The sequence below is a fragment of the Magnolia sinica genome, chromosome 7 (assembly GCF_029962835.1).
Source record: "Magnolia sinica isolate HGM2019 chromosome 7, MsV1, whole genome shotgun sequence".
NCBI lineage: Eukaryota > Viridiplantae > Streptophyta > Magnoliopsida > Magnoliales > Magnoliaceae > Magnolia > Magnolia sinica.
Genome location: NC_080579.1, coordinates 641,939 through 657,948, shown reverse-complemented (window position 1 = coordinate 657,948; position 16,010 = coordinate 641,939). Strand labels below are relative to the sequence as shown.

At 40.8% G+C, this 16,010-nt stretch overlaps 1 protein-coding gene and 1 long non-coding RNA gene across 2 annotated transcripts; one reads left to right on the top strand and one right to left on the bottom strand.

The window, feature by feature from the left end:
- The first annotated feature begins 3,411 nt into the window (after positions 1–3,411).
- LOC131251854 (disease resistance protein RGA2-like) lies at positions 3,412–6,561 on the top strand. Its single transcript, XM_058252848.1, has one exon. It carries the CDS (start codon positions 3,550–3,552, stop codon positions 6,559–6,561), a length of 3,012 nt encoding a protein of 1,003 aa, XP_058108831.1. The 5' UTR covers positions 3,412–3,549.
- Positions 6,562–9,485: 2,924 nt separating this feature from the next.
- Positions 9,486–14,078, bottom strand: LOC131250754 (uncharacterized). The gene is made up of 2 exons (XR_009173435.1): positions 11,424–14,078; positions 9,486–9,910 (listed from the first exon to the last, which is right to left on the bottom strand). It is a non-coding gene; the product is annotated as an uncharacterized LOC131250754 (long non-coding RNA).
- Between the last annotated feature and the right edge of the window lie 1,932 nt (positions 14,079–16,010).

Sequence of the window (16,010 nt, the reverse complement as noted above, 5' to 3'; positions counted from 1 at the left end):
GTTAGGCAAACATGAAAACAGAGGAGCAAACTGAAATATGAGTGGGGCAAACTAGAAAAACAGTGGGGCAAACTGAATTATGAGCGGAGCAAACTAGAAAAACAGCAGGGCAAACTGAATTATGAGCGGGGTAAATTAGAAAAATAGCGGGGCAAATTGAAATATGAGCGGGACAAACTAGAAAAACAATGGGGCAAACTAGAAAAACAGCGAGACAAATTGAAATATGAGTGAGGCAAACTAGAAAAACAGTTGGGCAAATTGAAACATGAGCGGGGCAAACTGAATTATGAGCTGAGCAAACTAGAAAAACAGCGGGGTAAATTGAAATATGAGCAGGGTAAACTAGAAAAACAGCGGGGCAAATTAAAATATGAGCAGGGAAAACTAGAAAAACAGCGGGGCAAACTAGAAAAACAGTAGGGCAAATTGAAATATGAGCGGGGCAAACTAGAAAAACAGCGGGGCAAACTGAAATATGGGGGGCAAACTAGAAAAACAGCGGGGCAAACCGAAACATGAGCGGGGTAAACAAGATAAACAGCGGGGCAAACTGAAATATGAGCGGGGCAAATTGAAATATGAGTGGGGCAAACTAGAAAAATAGCGGGGCAAACTGAAATATGAGCGGGGCAAACTAGAAAAATAGCGGGGCAAAGAAGAAAAATAGCGGGGCAAATGTCGGGTCTCATTTGTCCACGTCATTTCCAAGGACTCAAGCTAACAAGATATGCCGGATTTCTCTCCCAAATAGACTACGTGCTATGCTACATGACTTTTTAAATGAGTAGTCCTATATTTTAGCTTAGTTTTTTAAAGAAAAAAATGAAGTTCTTTATGATGAATAATCACGTATATAATTAATAAAATCATAGATAACAAAAAATAAGTCCTGTATTGAAATATAATAAACTAATGTAATAACAAAAATATTAGCATGTAATGGATTAGCACGTAATTGAAATAACAAACTAATGAAATAACAAAAATATTAGCACGTAATTGAAATATAATAAACTAATATAATAAGTCTTATATTGAAATATAATAAAAATGAAGTTCTTTCTAGTTTTCCCTGCTCAATTTCATGTTTGCCTTGCTCAATTTCATGTTTGCACCGCTGAATTTCTAGTTTGACCACGAAGTGATTCAAATTGACCACGAACTGAATGAAATGGATTTTCGACCAATGACCCGATGGAATCTTGAAAAATAACTAGGTTAATTGGCTAAATTAGCTTCTCCTACCCCAAAATCATATGTGGTAAGTTAAGTAAATCATTCTAGTTTGAGAGAAATGCTTGTTAAATAAATAGACAAAGAAATGAATTAAAAGATAGAAAAATATTTTTATATACTTATATATACATATTTATATAATTATGTATTATAGAAAAATGTAAGGGGGAAAATGTTCTCCATGTAAAAAATAAAAATAAAAAAAAATAAAAAAAAAAAAGAGAAAAAAGTGCCTAGCACTACAGCTTTGGCTACGGTTATAATCCGTAGTGATAGACCCAGCTCTGACCCAGTCGACCGGGTCCCAACCCGGTCGACCCCAACTCGCTGGCTTCCCCCCCCTTTTTTTTCCTTCTTTTTCCTTGTTGTAATCCCCACCGATTTTTGTGGGTCCCATTATGAGGTATGTGTTATATCCAAACCGTCCATCTATTTGGCGAACTCGAATTAAGGCTTGAGGTGAAAAATAAGACAGATCTAGCTATCAAGTGGACCACACTGTAAAAGGCAGTGGGGAATTAAACGTCTACCATTGAAACCCTTTTAGGGGTTACAGAAGTTTTGGATCATTATGAAATTTGTTTTTCCTTTTCATCTAGGTCTTTGTGACCCTATGAATGAACTTAGACGGGGAGGATTTCTCACAAACATCACAGTGGGCTCCACCTGAGTTTCTAATGGTTGACACTCATTCAAAATTGTTTCCTGTAATGTGGTACAGTTGAGATTTGGATATACCTAATTTTGGTCTCATACTATAAAATGATCTGGAAAAATCTATGGACAGCATGGATGAAAAGTATACATTATGGTGGGGTCCATAGACCACCGACCGTCCACCATTAGCTGGTGGCAGGGGGACTGGGGGAGTGCCGAATCCGTTTCCGTCAAAAGGAGGGGTATTTTCGTTCCGAAATTCCGACTCAGTACGAGGAGGTCCAAGTGCGTATTCCAAGTTTGTATTGCTTCATAAAAACCGCTGGATAAAATATGGTGTCCACACTCGTAAATTTCTATGTGATTTTTGGTTGGTATCCCATGGCATGAGAGCTAACAGGAAGCCTGGCTGATCCATTGAACCGTCCAAGTGGCTCAATAGATGGTTCTAACATGTGAGGCCCATGTTTGGCTACTTCACACCGTTGGTTTGTTGAGTCATGTTATGATAGGACCATGATCCAAAATCTGCCATTCTTAACCATCCATATATACATTTTCTTAACCATCTGAACCATTGGCTAGTAATCGATGTTTGAGAATATTCAATTGGAGTTTTTTCTTTTTTCTTTTTTTACATGGTCAATGTTATGCGGACCCATCAGACCAATAGTCCGACGGAAGCTGACTGTGTACTGAGTAACTCCGTAAGATTAGTGTACTGAGGAAACTCTGTGGAGTCCACTGTGATTTATGTATTTTATCCAATCGGCACATCCATTTTAACATATAATTTTAAGTCTTTAGCCTAAAAATGAAGCATATTCAAAGCTCAATGGACCACACCACATGAAACAGTCTCAATTGAATTTCTACCGTTGAAAACTTCTTGGGAGCTACAGAAGTTTTGGATCAATCCTATATTTTTGGTTTCCCTTCATCCAACTCTGTGTGATCTTATGAACAGGTTGGAGGACAAATTAACATCAATGTGGACCCTACAAAGGTTTCAACGGTATAAATCATTAGTCTCACTGTTTCCTGTAGTGTGGCATATATACTTAGCTTTGGATATGATTCCATTTTGGGCTCAACCCCTAAAATGAGGTGGAGAAATGGATGGACGGTGTGGATAAAACACACACATTCAGGTGGGCCAACAGCGTTTACTCAGTACAATAAAAAGCGTAGCTGAGTAACTGAGTAGGCAATTCGATTTCTAGTCCGTCTTCTACTCAGATTAGATGATCCGAGTCACCCAATCATTATACTTATTTTGTAAGGACCATTTCCATTTTTCTTTTACCATCTCATGCCTTCCAAAACCAGAGGTTCGGAAAATCTCTCTCTCTCTCTCTCTCTCTCTGTCTCTCTCTTCCATATCTTCAAACTCCTTCCCATTTCCTATTTCTAAACCAATTTGAGTTCAAATTCCTCCTTCTCTCTCTGTTCCATATCTTATTTCTAAACCAATTTGAATTCAAATTCCTCCCTTCTCTCTCTGTTCCATATCTTATTTCTAAACCAATTTGAATTCAATTTCCTCCCTTCTCTCTCTGTTCCATATCTTCAAACTCCTTCCCATTTCCTATATTTACACCTCTTTGAACTCAAATTCCTCTCTTCTTTCCATCACTACCAAAAACAGAAAACATGGTTGATTCACTGGTCTCGCTTGCCAAAGAAAAATTGACCAAAGTTCTTGAAGATGAGGCGGTTTTGTTGGTGGGTGTCACCAACGAAATCGAAAACCTTTCCATTACGTTCAACTTGCTCCAAGCTGTGCTTAAAGATGCTGAAACTCAGCGAGTGAAGAACGAAGCTGTGAAGAAGTGGTTGGAGAATCTCAAAGACGTGGCCTACGATGTGGATGACATACTGGATGAGTGGACGACAGATGCTCTCAGACCACAGGCTCCAGATGAAGGTGATGGCTCCTGTTTCAGCTTCCTTGTTACTTGCTACCTCTCCTGTGTTACTTTCTTCAATCATGTCGCGTTACGCCACAAAATTGGGAGTAGGATAAAGGAGGTGAAGGGTAGATTAGATGTTATCGAAAAAGCTAAGAACCAATTGGGTCTTAAAGTAGATAGTGAGAAGATGGAAAGGGTGAATGGTGAAGTGAGGCCGGCCGAGATCAGTGAGCGAGAGACAGCATCCCTACTCGACCGACCGTCAGTTTTTGGCAGAGAAGATGATAAAAATAGAGTCGTAGACTTGTTACTGGGGGAGAGTAGTGGAGAGGTGAATGAGGTGCCCTTCGTCGTCATTTCTATCGTTGGAATGGGGGGGTTGGGGAAGACCACCCTTGCTCAGCTCGCCTACAACGATGAGAAAGTCATGGGGCATTTCCAGATGAGAATGTGGGTATGTGTTTCTGAAGATTTCGATGTGAAACGAATTACGAAATCAATCATCCAGTCTGCAACAAAGACTGGTTGCGAGTCATTAGACTTGGATCAGTTGCAATGCCGCCTTCGTGAAATGTTGCATGCAAAGCGATTCTTGCTTGTGCTTGATGACATTTGGAGTGAAGAACCTGACAAGTGGGACAGACTGAAACCTCCCTTCCAAGCTGGTGCACCAGGGAGCAGAATCATTGTAACAACTCGCAGTGAAAATGTTGCATTCGCGATGGGAAGGGGTCTCATGCACAAACTGGCAGTCTTATCTGATGATGATTGCTGGTTAGTATTCTGGCACAGAGCGCTTGAGCATCGGAGTGCCGAAGAGCGTTCAAAGTTGGAAGATATTGGAAGGGAAATCGTAAACAAGTGTGGAGGGCTCCCTCTCGCTGCGAAGACAATAGGGAGTGCCATGGGGTCGAGAAGGACGATACTTGACTGGAAGCTTGTCTTGGAAAGCGACATATGGAATTCACATGATGTCTTAAAAGACGTTTTACCAGCTTTGTTACTCAGCTACCATGACTTGCCTCCTGCTTTGAAGCAATGCTTTGCTTATTTCTCCATCTTCCCGAAAGATTGGGAGATAAAGAAGGATATGACAGTGAAGTTATGGGTGGCACAAGGTTTCATCCCCTCCAACGGCAGTAGAGATATGGAAGAAACTGGGAGTCAGTATTTTGATGATTTACTAGGACGCTCGTTGCTTCAAGATGCAGAGTTGGACGATGACAAGAACATAGTCAAGTGCAAGATGCATGATTTAGTTCATGATCTTGCAAAATCCGTTGCAGGAAGTGAATGTTCACTGGTGGATATCAGAGAACAAGCCTCGCTGAACCCAAGCAATCTCCGCCATTCTTTTTTATATGGCAGTTTTGTAGTTTGGCCCACCTTGTATAAGGCTAACAAGTTGCGGACGTTGCTATGCGACTCAAGAATCTACATGCCTAGGGTGCCGAACAATTTATTTAATCATTTCAGACACCTTAGGGCATTGGACTTGAGTCACACTAGCATTCAGAAATTGCCTGGAACAGTAGGAAAATTGAAGCAGTTGAGATATCTTGATTTATCTTGGACAGCGATAGAGGAGTTGCCTGAGGAGGTGAGTAATTGTGTAAATTTACAGACCTTGAAACTGGATTACTGTCTTCAGCTAAAAAAACTTCCGAAAGGGTTGGGAAAAATGATTAACCTGCGACATCTAGGATTAGAAGGCACTGACGAGCTGAAGTACTTACCGCAGGGCATAGGGAGGCTAAGTAGCCTTCGGACGATAACAAAGTTGATAGTGGAGGGTGGCATCGAAGGATGTAAATGGGGAGAAGTGAAACAACTGATCAATCATCTTCATCTTCAAGGAAGACTCCAAATTATTGGGTTGGAAAAAGTCAAGAGCAGGGACGAAGCTAGGGAGGCAGAACTGTATAAGCAGCAGGATATTTATGCTCTATCCTATGAATACAGAGGTTATGAAGCGTTGGATGATGATGAGGTGAAGAGAATGGAGGACGTGCTTGAAATCCTGAAGCCCCATACAAACTTGAAAGAGCTGGCAATAAGGAGTTACAAAGGTTGGAAGCTTCCCAAGTGGATAGAGGATCCAGTGTTCTCCAATCTAGTGAAGGTGATCCTCTCGTCTTGTAAACAATTGCCGGGTCTTGGTAAACTACCTTCCCTTAAATACCTTTATATTAGGGCAATGGAAGAGCTGAGAAAGGTGGGTGGTGAGTTTAGTGGGGATGATAATAACGATGGAAGTGGTGGTGTCGTGTCATTCCCAAAGCTCGAGACCCTCTCCTTCGGAAACATGTCAAACTGGGAGGAGTGGGAATTGATAGGAGATGGAGAGGTTATGCCATCACTCCTCCTATTAGAAATAAAAGATTGTCCAAAGCTGAAGGAGTTGCCCGGTAATCTTCCACCCCGCCTCCGGAAGCTGATTTTAACGATAGGTAATGATGGGTTGGAATCGGGTGGGCCCTTACCCATCCTCCCCAACCTTAACCATCTGGTGATTTGGGGAAGTGATGAGATGACATCGTTCCCTTGTGGTTGGTTGGGGCAACTCAAAGCCCTCCAAAATCTGGAGATCGTGTTTTGTTTAAATTTAAGGTCTCTACCAGAGGAGTTGCAACACCTCAGCATGCTTCAACAATTGAAGATACAGTTCTGTCCACTCTTAAAAGAGCGCTGTCGAGAAGGAGGAGAAGATCGGTACAAGATTGCCCACATCCCCAATATCATAATTACTTGAAAGGCATTACGGTGATGTGGCTCCAAGAAGATGAAATCGACGAACAGCTTTTCACTCGCTTGTTTCAAGGAATTTTGTTGATGTTCTGCCTAACTACTCTTTTTTTATTCTTTTTCTTTTATGTTTTCTTTCTTTTCCTTTTTTCTTTTTTCTGTTTCTTTTCTTCTTAAAATTTTTTTTTTATGGATTTAGTTGTAATAATATGTAAATCAAAAGTTGTTTGTCAGATGTTGATTGCCTTTTTATTTCTTCCTCATATACGCAGTTGATCCAGCGTACGTTGTGGGTGAGACCCTGACCTCGGGGCCCACCTTAATCTTTATATTGTGTCATCTGTTACGCCAAATCATTTTATAGCATGGGCCAAAGATGAACCATATACAAATTTCAGTTAAATCACACCACAATAAACAGTGGTGGAACATCATTATAAATATTTTTTTATGGGCCACAAAAGTTTCGGAACAGGCAACTAGACTTTAAGAAGTTTTTAACGGTGTGAGTTCAATGACCACTGCTTCTTATGGTGTAGTCCATTTGAGACTTGTATCTACTTCATTTTTGAGTCCATGCCATAAAATGATCTGGCAAAACGGATGGACGGAATAGATACACAACGTATACATATACATCCATTTATTTTGTACACATACAACAGCTTACAGCTTGGTTCCAGGGGTCATATACAGATGCAGGGGTCATTGAAAGCTTGGATTACATCAAAATCCTTCCAATAGTTGCATACGTAACATGTGTGTACTATTACTCTATTGGATACATAGCCCACTAATGATGTCCCAAAATAATTAGATTATCAATTGCATCACTATAATTAATTTAATATGATCCGGCCAATATTGTCCATGTAAATCAACAGTTAAAAATCATTGGTTAGTCACTCCGATGTGATCTTGTGCTTGTGACCCATCCGAGACACTTGGAATTTCATCATTTTTAGGCAAAGTATATATTTCAGTGGGCTTATTACAACCATTGTGTCAAACGTTACATATGTTCATTAATTAGACATATTAAAGTTGATTTAAACCCCTGTAAATTCACCATGAATAGCTACTTTTGGATTGAAGTTAGATTTTGAATCCAGGTGCCAAACACAGCAAGAGGATTTCAAACCAAGGGGGTTTCAAATACAGGGATTCTGAATCCACGCTCCCAAACAGGCCCTAAATATATTACAAGAGTGACATATTCTCCACAACGTGTGGTCTCCTGGCCCATTTGATAATCAGGCCTCAATTTCGTGATTGAGCCTAGACCGTAACTACAAATTGGCCTCTCCTTAGGCATTCACAGTCCTATGCTGTGGTCCACCTGAGATTTCCATCTGCCTTATTTTTTCGCTCATACCTTATAATGAGTTGTCGTGCTCATACCTATAATGAGCTGCCAAAATAGATGAACAACATAAATAAGACACATCATGGTGGGGCCCACAGAGCACCAACCAGTACCGACCTCTATTCTGAAAGGGTCACTGCTGAATCTGAGCCCACCTGCTTATACCTGTGTGGAGCCCATCAAACCCGCACATTAAATAGATCCCACCATAATGATGGGATGCTCATGCCTATCTAATTGTTAGGTTAGCCATAATAGAAAGCAATTGGCAACCATCCAAATGCCTCCAACTTCATACGGTACCCACATGAATGTTGGATGAAACTGAATTTTTCATGGTGGGCTACCCTTCTACATAGGTTGATAGCATACACAAAGTAGGCCCATACGCAACCCTCGTAGACTGAGTTTGTTCTACGAGCACTTGTGGACGAATAGACCTTAAATTTTTATTTTTTAAAAAAAAAAAAGCCACAATTTTAAAAGATACTCAGAAATTCCATGCCAAGAAATGGAAGTGATTTAATATAATAACTTGGGTGCGAGGGGGAGGAAGTATAGGTCGGTGGAGTTAATAAAAAAGACTGAGGACTAGTAGTTTATCTAAAGACGGGGATCCATAATGAGATGAAAATGGCAAAAGAGAATTGGTGTAGCTAACCCCACTTTTTTTCTTCTTTTTTTTCTTTTTTCTTTTCAATGGGTAAAGATTTTATTGAAAAACTGTGCCAAAAGAACAACAAAAAATACAAAAGAAAAATAAAATTACAAGTCCAAGCGGGCCATCAAGACACGAGCCAAAAGCCATTTCAATCACCCAAAACACTGCCTTGCAATGGACCCAGCCTTCCAATTCTGATTCAATTTCAAAGCAACGCCTATCTCTCTCCCCAGTTAGTTGTGATAGTGCTTAAGATCATGGCGACGATAATTATTTAATTCATTAATTCCAGTTTTCATAATGAAGATACACAACCGATTGATTCCACAATGCACTCTCATTATAATATTCCCATGCCACTTGGATTAACAAGGAATTAAAAATAAAATAACTATATGTGTTTGTTTTAAAATTGGCCAAATGTGAGTAGAGGATGAGACAGCCAACCATTGTCACAACTGCAATGAGACTATCAATGAATTCAGACAAACCATCCACCCATGGTCCTGCAATGAATGGCTCACAACATAAAAACCAACTTAAATGGACCTTTTTCCTTTTGACCATTATAACTTCCCTATTGCACCATCTATTGAGAGGGCCACAAATTGGACAGTCAGGTGTCATTTGAGATGGAAAGCATAGGGAGGGAGGGAAGCATATCCAAGATTGAGATAGCCCGAGGAGTTGTCACAAATGGAAGGCATCGCCAAGATTGAGATAGCCCGGTGAGTAATCACCGATAGAAAGCATCAGTCCATTGACAACGTGATCTGGCAGTCTGTCATAACCTATTACAGTAGCCAATGCCAGGATTCATGGGCCACTCAAGACCAATTGAGAGCAACTGAGCTGTGGGCTGTACAAAGCAATGTTGACAGTTAAGCTCCTATGTAGTAAACCATGGAACAAAAAAACAGTATTGCATTCTTCATGGAATAATGTTAGCATATACAATCCCCATTTCCTTTTCCCCAAAACTCAATATTCAATCACTTCATTCACAACGGAAGGTTACAGATAAGAAGTAAACATGGGCAGATTCAGTTTTCAAATTTTCTCACCCAAGTGACGACATTCAACTACAGAAACCAACTAAGTTTCTAAAATGATGCAACGCTGTGCTTTCATCCACGTGCAATTACTCTCTTTTACTGGCTTCTCTTTTTCCCCCCTTTTCCAGCCCAAGGCAACTTTTCCCTTCACTTCTTTAGCATAAGCTCACAAGTCTTGGCTCGTCTTCAGCCTCTACACTCTACACTCTCCTCATCTTCCAAAAAAAAAAAAAAAAACCTCTCCACTCCAACAATATTTGGCCACGGGCTGCACCTGATCAATGCCATACATTGCAGGAGAAAGCAAATGAAAATCAATAGTAAAAACACTGAGATGACAGATCCATTGAGTATCCAATACAAAATAATAGAATGTAAAGAACAAAAGAGAAATGCAGCATTGATTCGTGAGGAGAGAGCTGTGAAGTGGTGAATCATGGGGACACATGCCAACTGGGCAAACTTGTGTGAGAACTGTGCTAATCATCAAACCGTGAACATGCCCTCGCCCATAAATCAGGCCAATCAACTCATCGGATGGGAGATTAAAAAGCAAATAAACAGCCAATACTCCACCCACACTTGTGCAACTGATGAGGGGGGATCAGAAGGCTCCTAGATCCCACACTAGTGTTCAGCAAGGTCCTTATAAGTATATTTTGTAAGTGCACCAGAGATCCCTGGCACAAAGCATGCCTCCATTCCCTCTCATGGCTTCCAAGGACAAAAACATGCTTTAGCAACCAAAGTTTATTTCATCTCAAGCCTTTTCGCCACTTCAACAGTGTCACTCACTAGGACCTTATGATCCACATACTAGGACAACTGACAGAATTCCTTGGATAAGTTATTTTATTAATATTAATAAAAGTAAGATCACTTAGTAAGAGGAGAAAAAGGAAAGCAATTTATCAAAGTAATGGATACATCTCTCTCCAATACCTACAAACACACACTTTGTGTCCATCTTCCACAATTTCCTCTTGCATGCAATGCAGGCAATCAGTACCCATGCACTGACATCACTTTTACTAGCTAAATGTCACTGAGATAAAATGTTGTTGAAGTTACCTGGTGACTCACAACCCACCCACCAAGGATGACTTCATTACTTTTTGGAATGGAAAGGTGGGTTATTCATTCAGAAAAGGAAGCATTGATCGATCCCAAAAAAAAAAAAATGTTTTAATCAGATGGCACCAAACTGTCTTTTCTAATCAGATTATGAAGTTGGTCATCTACGCATGATGAATTAGTTCACCAAAATTCAAATTTGTCATTATGCATGATGGATCAGTTCACCATTATTAAATTTTTCATTCCTGATGCTTACCATTTTTCACGAATTCATATTTTGGTAATCATTTTCTAAATAATCACCAGCCACAAACGTCAGAAATAATTCATTTAGTACCCAAAAGCATTCAGGAGCTCAAGTCACCACCATTTAGCAATGGTCTTAATATTAATCCAAAGTTTTCACTGACTAGGCCAAGTCATTCGCTAAAGCAAGTCAAAAACCTAGAATTTTATATTGCAATTTCCAAGTTGTCTCTGATTGTAAATGATACAGTGAGTAAAAGGTATACTTGGATAGGAATATGTGTCCTTTCCAAGAATTGGAGAAAATTATAGACAGACGAGATTATATTTAGCATAAAATTTTGAAGAATTATCAACTACATAAATCAGTCTCCACTGCATCTCTGCATATACCTGGCATTACGAAAATGCTATTTAGTTGCATATATGAAACATACGGCAGTATCTCATGACAGAGAACTTACTCAACGTATACTGGATCTGGGTGTACTAAATTCATTTTTCAGAAGATCTCTGCTGCACAACAAGATCATCAGCAGAGTAATAGTCCGCAATGAGCCGATACATATACGATGGGTTATGCCCTCCCCTGGAAAATACAACAGATGATAGTTAAAAGAAATGTCCAATAATTTATAGAAATATCACCAAACCAAAAACTATGATAACACTTAAGAAATTTTTTTAGAGAAAAGAAACAGGAAATTGTCAAGAGATGACAAAAAAAGTAGGCGACCAACTTCTTAAGGACAGTCAAAACATCCCCATCAACTAAGATTTTTGTTTCTCTTTGGATGCTTTTTTTATTATTATTTTTTATGAAAGGAAACAAAAATTTTATTAAAGAGATTGCCAAAGGGAAGGCGAAATAAAACAACTAAAGGACTCATCACTATGGTTGAAGGCTTTAATACAATAAACCCAATCTATTAGATCTAACTTCACCCTCTTAAGGACATCAACTACCGTCCCGCTTCTATTTCCGAAACACCAATTATTCCTCTTGTTGCAAAGAGAGCCCGAATTACAACCAACAAAACTAACGTCAGCACCACTCTTTCTTTTTTCCCCAACCCCTCCCCCATGCCAAACAAGGAAGAGGCCGTTAAAGGATCCCAACATCACCCATGACCTTTTAAAGAAGGCAGGAAATCTCTTTGACACTTGAGCAAACACACAATGGATGTACAAATGCACTAACTCCGCGTCTGGGAATCGTCATTGACCTTTTTGCAGATTGTCAATTGTAAGCACCATATTCCTTACCACTAGCCAAGCAAAAGCCGCAACCTTGGGAGGAGCCCCATAGAACCAGACATGGGACGTATGACCACTACTCTCACCCAAAGGTAGGTTGCAAATTGGTTTGGTTCTCTATCCGATCCTGTTGAAGGATCGGACAAAGAACCAACCCGACTTAACCTTAGTCTGCACCATCGAATCCCTCTTGCCCAACCCAAAAAGCCTCTTTCTAAGAGCCAAATGAATTCCTCCACATTCTCATCCATTAAATTCCTTCGATAAGGAGGGGACCAAACAACTACATTGTCGGAGAAAGAGAAGCACCGATCTATGGAAACCTCCCTATCTGGAGCTAGCCTAGCTAATCTCGGAAACTCTAACTAGAGTGTGCTCTAACCAATCCATAAGTGCTCCCAAAACCGAATCCTCTTCCTGTCATCACAAGAAAAGTGAACCTCCTCCTAAAACTTATTCGCCAATTTGTAAACCACCTTCACATCCAAGAGACCGTATATAAAGACAAATCCTTCACTCATCAACACCCTTTTGGAATTCCATATTTACCAGCAAGCACCTCTCTCCACAGCCTCCTTCTTCTACCCCCAAACCTCTGCAGACATTTTCCTAACAACACAAGATTCATCTGCTCAAATTTCCTTATTCATACTCCCCCTTCTCGCTACAGCTTGCACACCTCTTCACATCTTAAGAGATGAAACTTTTACTTCACTTATGCTCATTGCTACAGAAAATCTCATCTCAACCTTTCCAACCTATCTAGCATGGACGACGAACGCCTGAAAAGAGACATAAAATAGAGAGTCAGGTTCGACATGGCTGCTTCAATCAACGTAAGCCTGACATCCAAAGAGGTGTCAAATCTTCCACCTAGACAATTTCCTTTCAAACCTTACAATTACCTTATCCCATTTAGTGGGCTTGTCGATGCACAAGAGGGAGCCCTAGATACGACAAAGAAAGCCATCTTGCTCAACACCCAAACACCACCACCAACCTTACTGCCACTTCTTTGGATGTGCAAATAGCCAACAATTCAAGCTTGAGAACATTAACCTTTAATCCGAACAAGAACAACACTTCGAAGTATTTCGATATTTTCCTCAAGTCGTCCACAATTTCATGTCTGCATCACAAACAAGAATTGTGTCGTCGACAAACTAAAGATGAGAGATCTAGAAATCAGTGTTCTCCACCCTAAAGCCATTGATCAACTCAGCAGATTGACCTCTATCCAACATCTTACGATTTCAACAACCACCATGAACGGGAATGGACAGAGCACGCCTTGACTAAGACCTCTAAACGCCTGGGGGAAAAAAAAAAAAAACCTCTTTAGGAGACCCATCGATTGGTACTAAGAACTTAGCCAATCAAACACATTCTTGGATCAACTCCATTTTTTGCTCACAACCCAATCTCTCCAGCAGATAATAAAGAAAGTCCCATTTCACATGATCGTACGCTTTCCCAACATCCAACTTACAAATGATAACCGTTTTCCTTTTCTTGTTTTGGAGTTGAGATATTTGTGAGTAATTAGTGCACTATTCGAGATTTGCCTCCCACCAAAAACACACACACACACACACCTACGGATTCTGATATGACATTCTCTAACACCACACAAAATCTTTAAGCCAAGAGTTTTGCTAAGATCTTGTAGGATCCCCCGATCAGACTCATAGCCCCGAAGTCCCACAAGCACTCAACACCTTCAACTCTTAGATATTATGGCTATCAATGAAGCACCCAACTCCAACGACATCCAACCTCTCTCATAAAATTCAGCTAAAAAGTTTATCATATCAAGGAACAAACTTGCAAAAGAATCCTAATTTTTTTTCATGGCAACTGAGGTAAGGGTTAATTAGGAGGAAGGAGGCGACTGCATCGAGGATGACATAAAAGTCAAAGGTGGCAATCAAGGCGAGAACAAGGAGGAAGATGAGAGTATCCTTGGTGATCAAGGAAGAGAGGCAAGTAGAAAAGACCTCAAGGTAGTTGGAAGGAATGATCTTGAGGTGGGCAAATCCAATCCGAGAGAGAGGTTGGGAGGCTGGACTCACATCGAAAGATGGCAACGACTACACCTATATGCAATGAAGGTCGTGTGAATGGTTTCTCACTAGAGTTACCGATGTTGTTCGTGGAAAATTTCTCTAAGGCGTGCTCAAAGGTGCAGTTCTCTAAGGTTTTTGGAAAAATAGGGATGGTGAAGGAGGTGGTGACTAAGCGGATCAGGAAGTCCCTGATCATTTGGGATCTATGTTCATTAGGATGGGTTCCATCCAGGTGAGGCAACCAAAAGTGTGTCTGCACTGAATAGCAAAAGCTTCGGGGGGAGGACTCTCAATTTAGAGTGCTCTTTATGGCGTTGCAGTGGTGTATAGCACAAATCGTAGGAAAGAGGCAACAAGTAAAGACGGGGGCATAGAGCCACTAAGGTGAGGGGTTCTGAAAGTTACAGAAAGTCCAATAGCAATGAGGTTAATGGTGAGGGAGGTTTTCGATCCTACCGGGATGTGGTGGTGGAGAGACCTTGCAAGGGATAGGGGAAGAGACACCATCAACAAAGGGTAGATAGGGATGGAAGGAGATGTTGGGTGATGGGCCAATGGTGAAAGTTCATTCAAGAGTGGTGAAGCACGCTTGGAAGGCTCTACAATATGGTTTGGTGGTGTCCCTATGGGAAGGAAATTTGATTACAAACTTAAAGAGATTGGCTTTCTTCTTGTTGCAGATTATAGGAGGAAGATAGAATCATCATCTTTCTTAGTATGAGCAAGTAATGAATCTAATGCAGGGGCATTTTCACATCGGGCTTGAGTGGGGTAGCCTGTGGAATACGGGGACACACTCGAGGTGGGCGGCCCGTGTGAGGCAGTGGCTCGTGTGAGGCGGGCCCCATCCGTGTGAAGCAAGTGGCTGGTGTGAAGCGGAACCCATGTGAAGTGGGGCCCACGAGGGGGGTTCAGCCGAGGTCATAACCCATGCAATGTGGGGCCTGGGCTATGAGATAGAGGGATTAATTCGCCATACTCTATTACTTCAAGCTTTTAGAGCAGGTGGTTAATTGTCTTGTATCAAAGTGGCATCAGAGCGAGAGGTCTCGTGTTTGAGACTCCTCACTGGGGGTGATTAATGCAGGGTCATTTTCACACCGGACTCAAGTGGGATAACCTATGGGATGCAGGGACACATTCGAGGTGGGTTGCCCGTGTGATGCATGGGCATTTTCACATCAAGCTACTTATTTTGTTCGTTCTTCTACGGGCATTAGCTATCCCATTAAAAGAAGCAGCAGAATATCTTTATATTCTTATCATTTTCCATCTTATCTCTCCCATTTATATTCTTTAATATTAATCAATTGGACGACCTCAAGGATCCTTGCTTGTAAGGTCTCCACCAACCCAAAACTTCTATTTTGCACCCTTTCATCAAACTCTTTAGTTTTTTAACTTCAGCATTAGCATAAGTTGAAACAAATCCTCTCTCTCTCTCTCTCTCTCTCTCTCTCTCTCTCTCTCTCTCTCATACAGCAACCCTCTTTGCTTCTTGGGAATTGATTGTCGCCCATTTATGGGCATCTTTAATCTCCCTGTTGCTCAGGAAATTCAAACAAATCCACCAAAATCCTAGTGCTTGGAAATGATACAGCAACCACCTTCCCCACCCTTCCTGAGTGCATCACCAATCCCAGCCTTTCCCCCTCTGGTGCTTGGCTATTACACATCAACCATCCAATCAAGCCATCTCTTTCCGCTCAATTCTCCTAAGAGAATTCT

Coding starts and splice junctions, on each gene's coding strand:
- LOC131251854 (XM_058252848.1), top strand. CDS start 3,550: ATGGTTGATTCACTGGTCTCGCTTGCCAAAGAAAAATTGACCAAAGTT.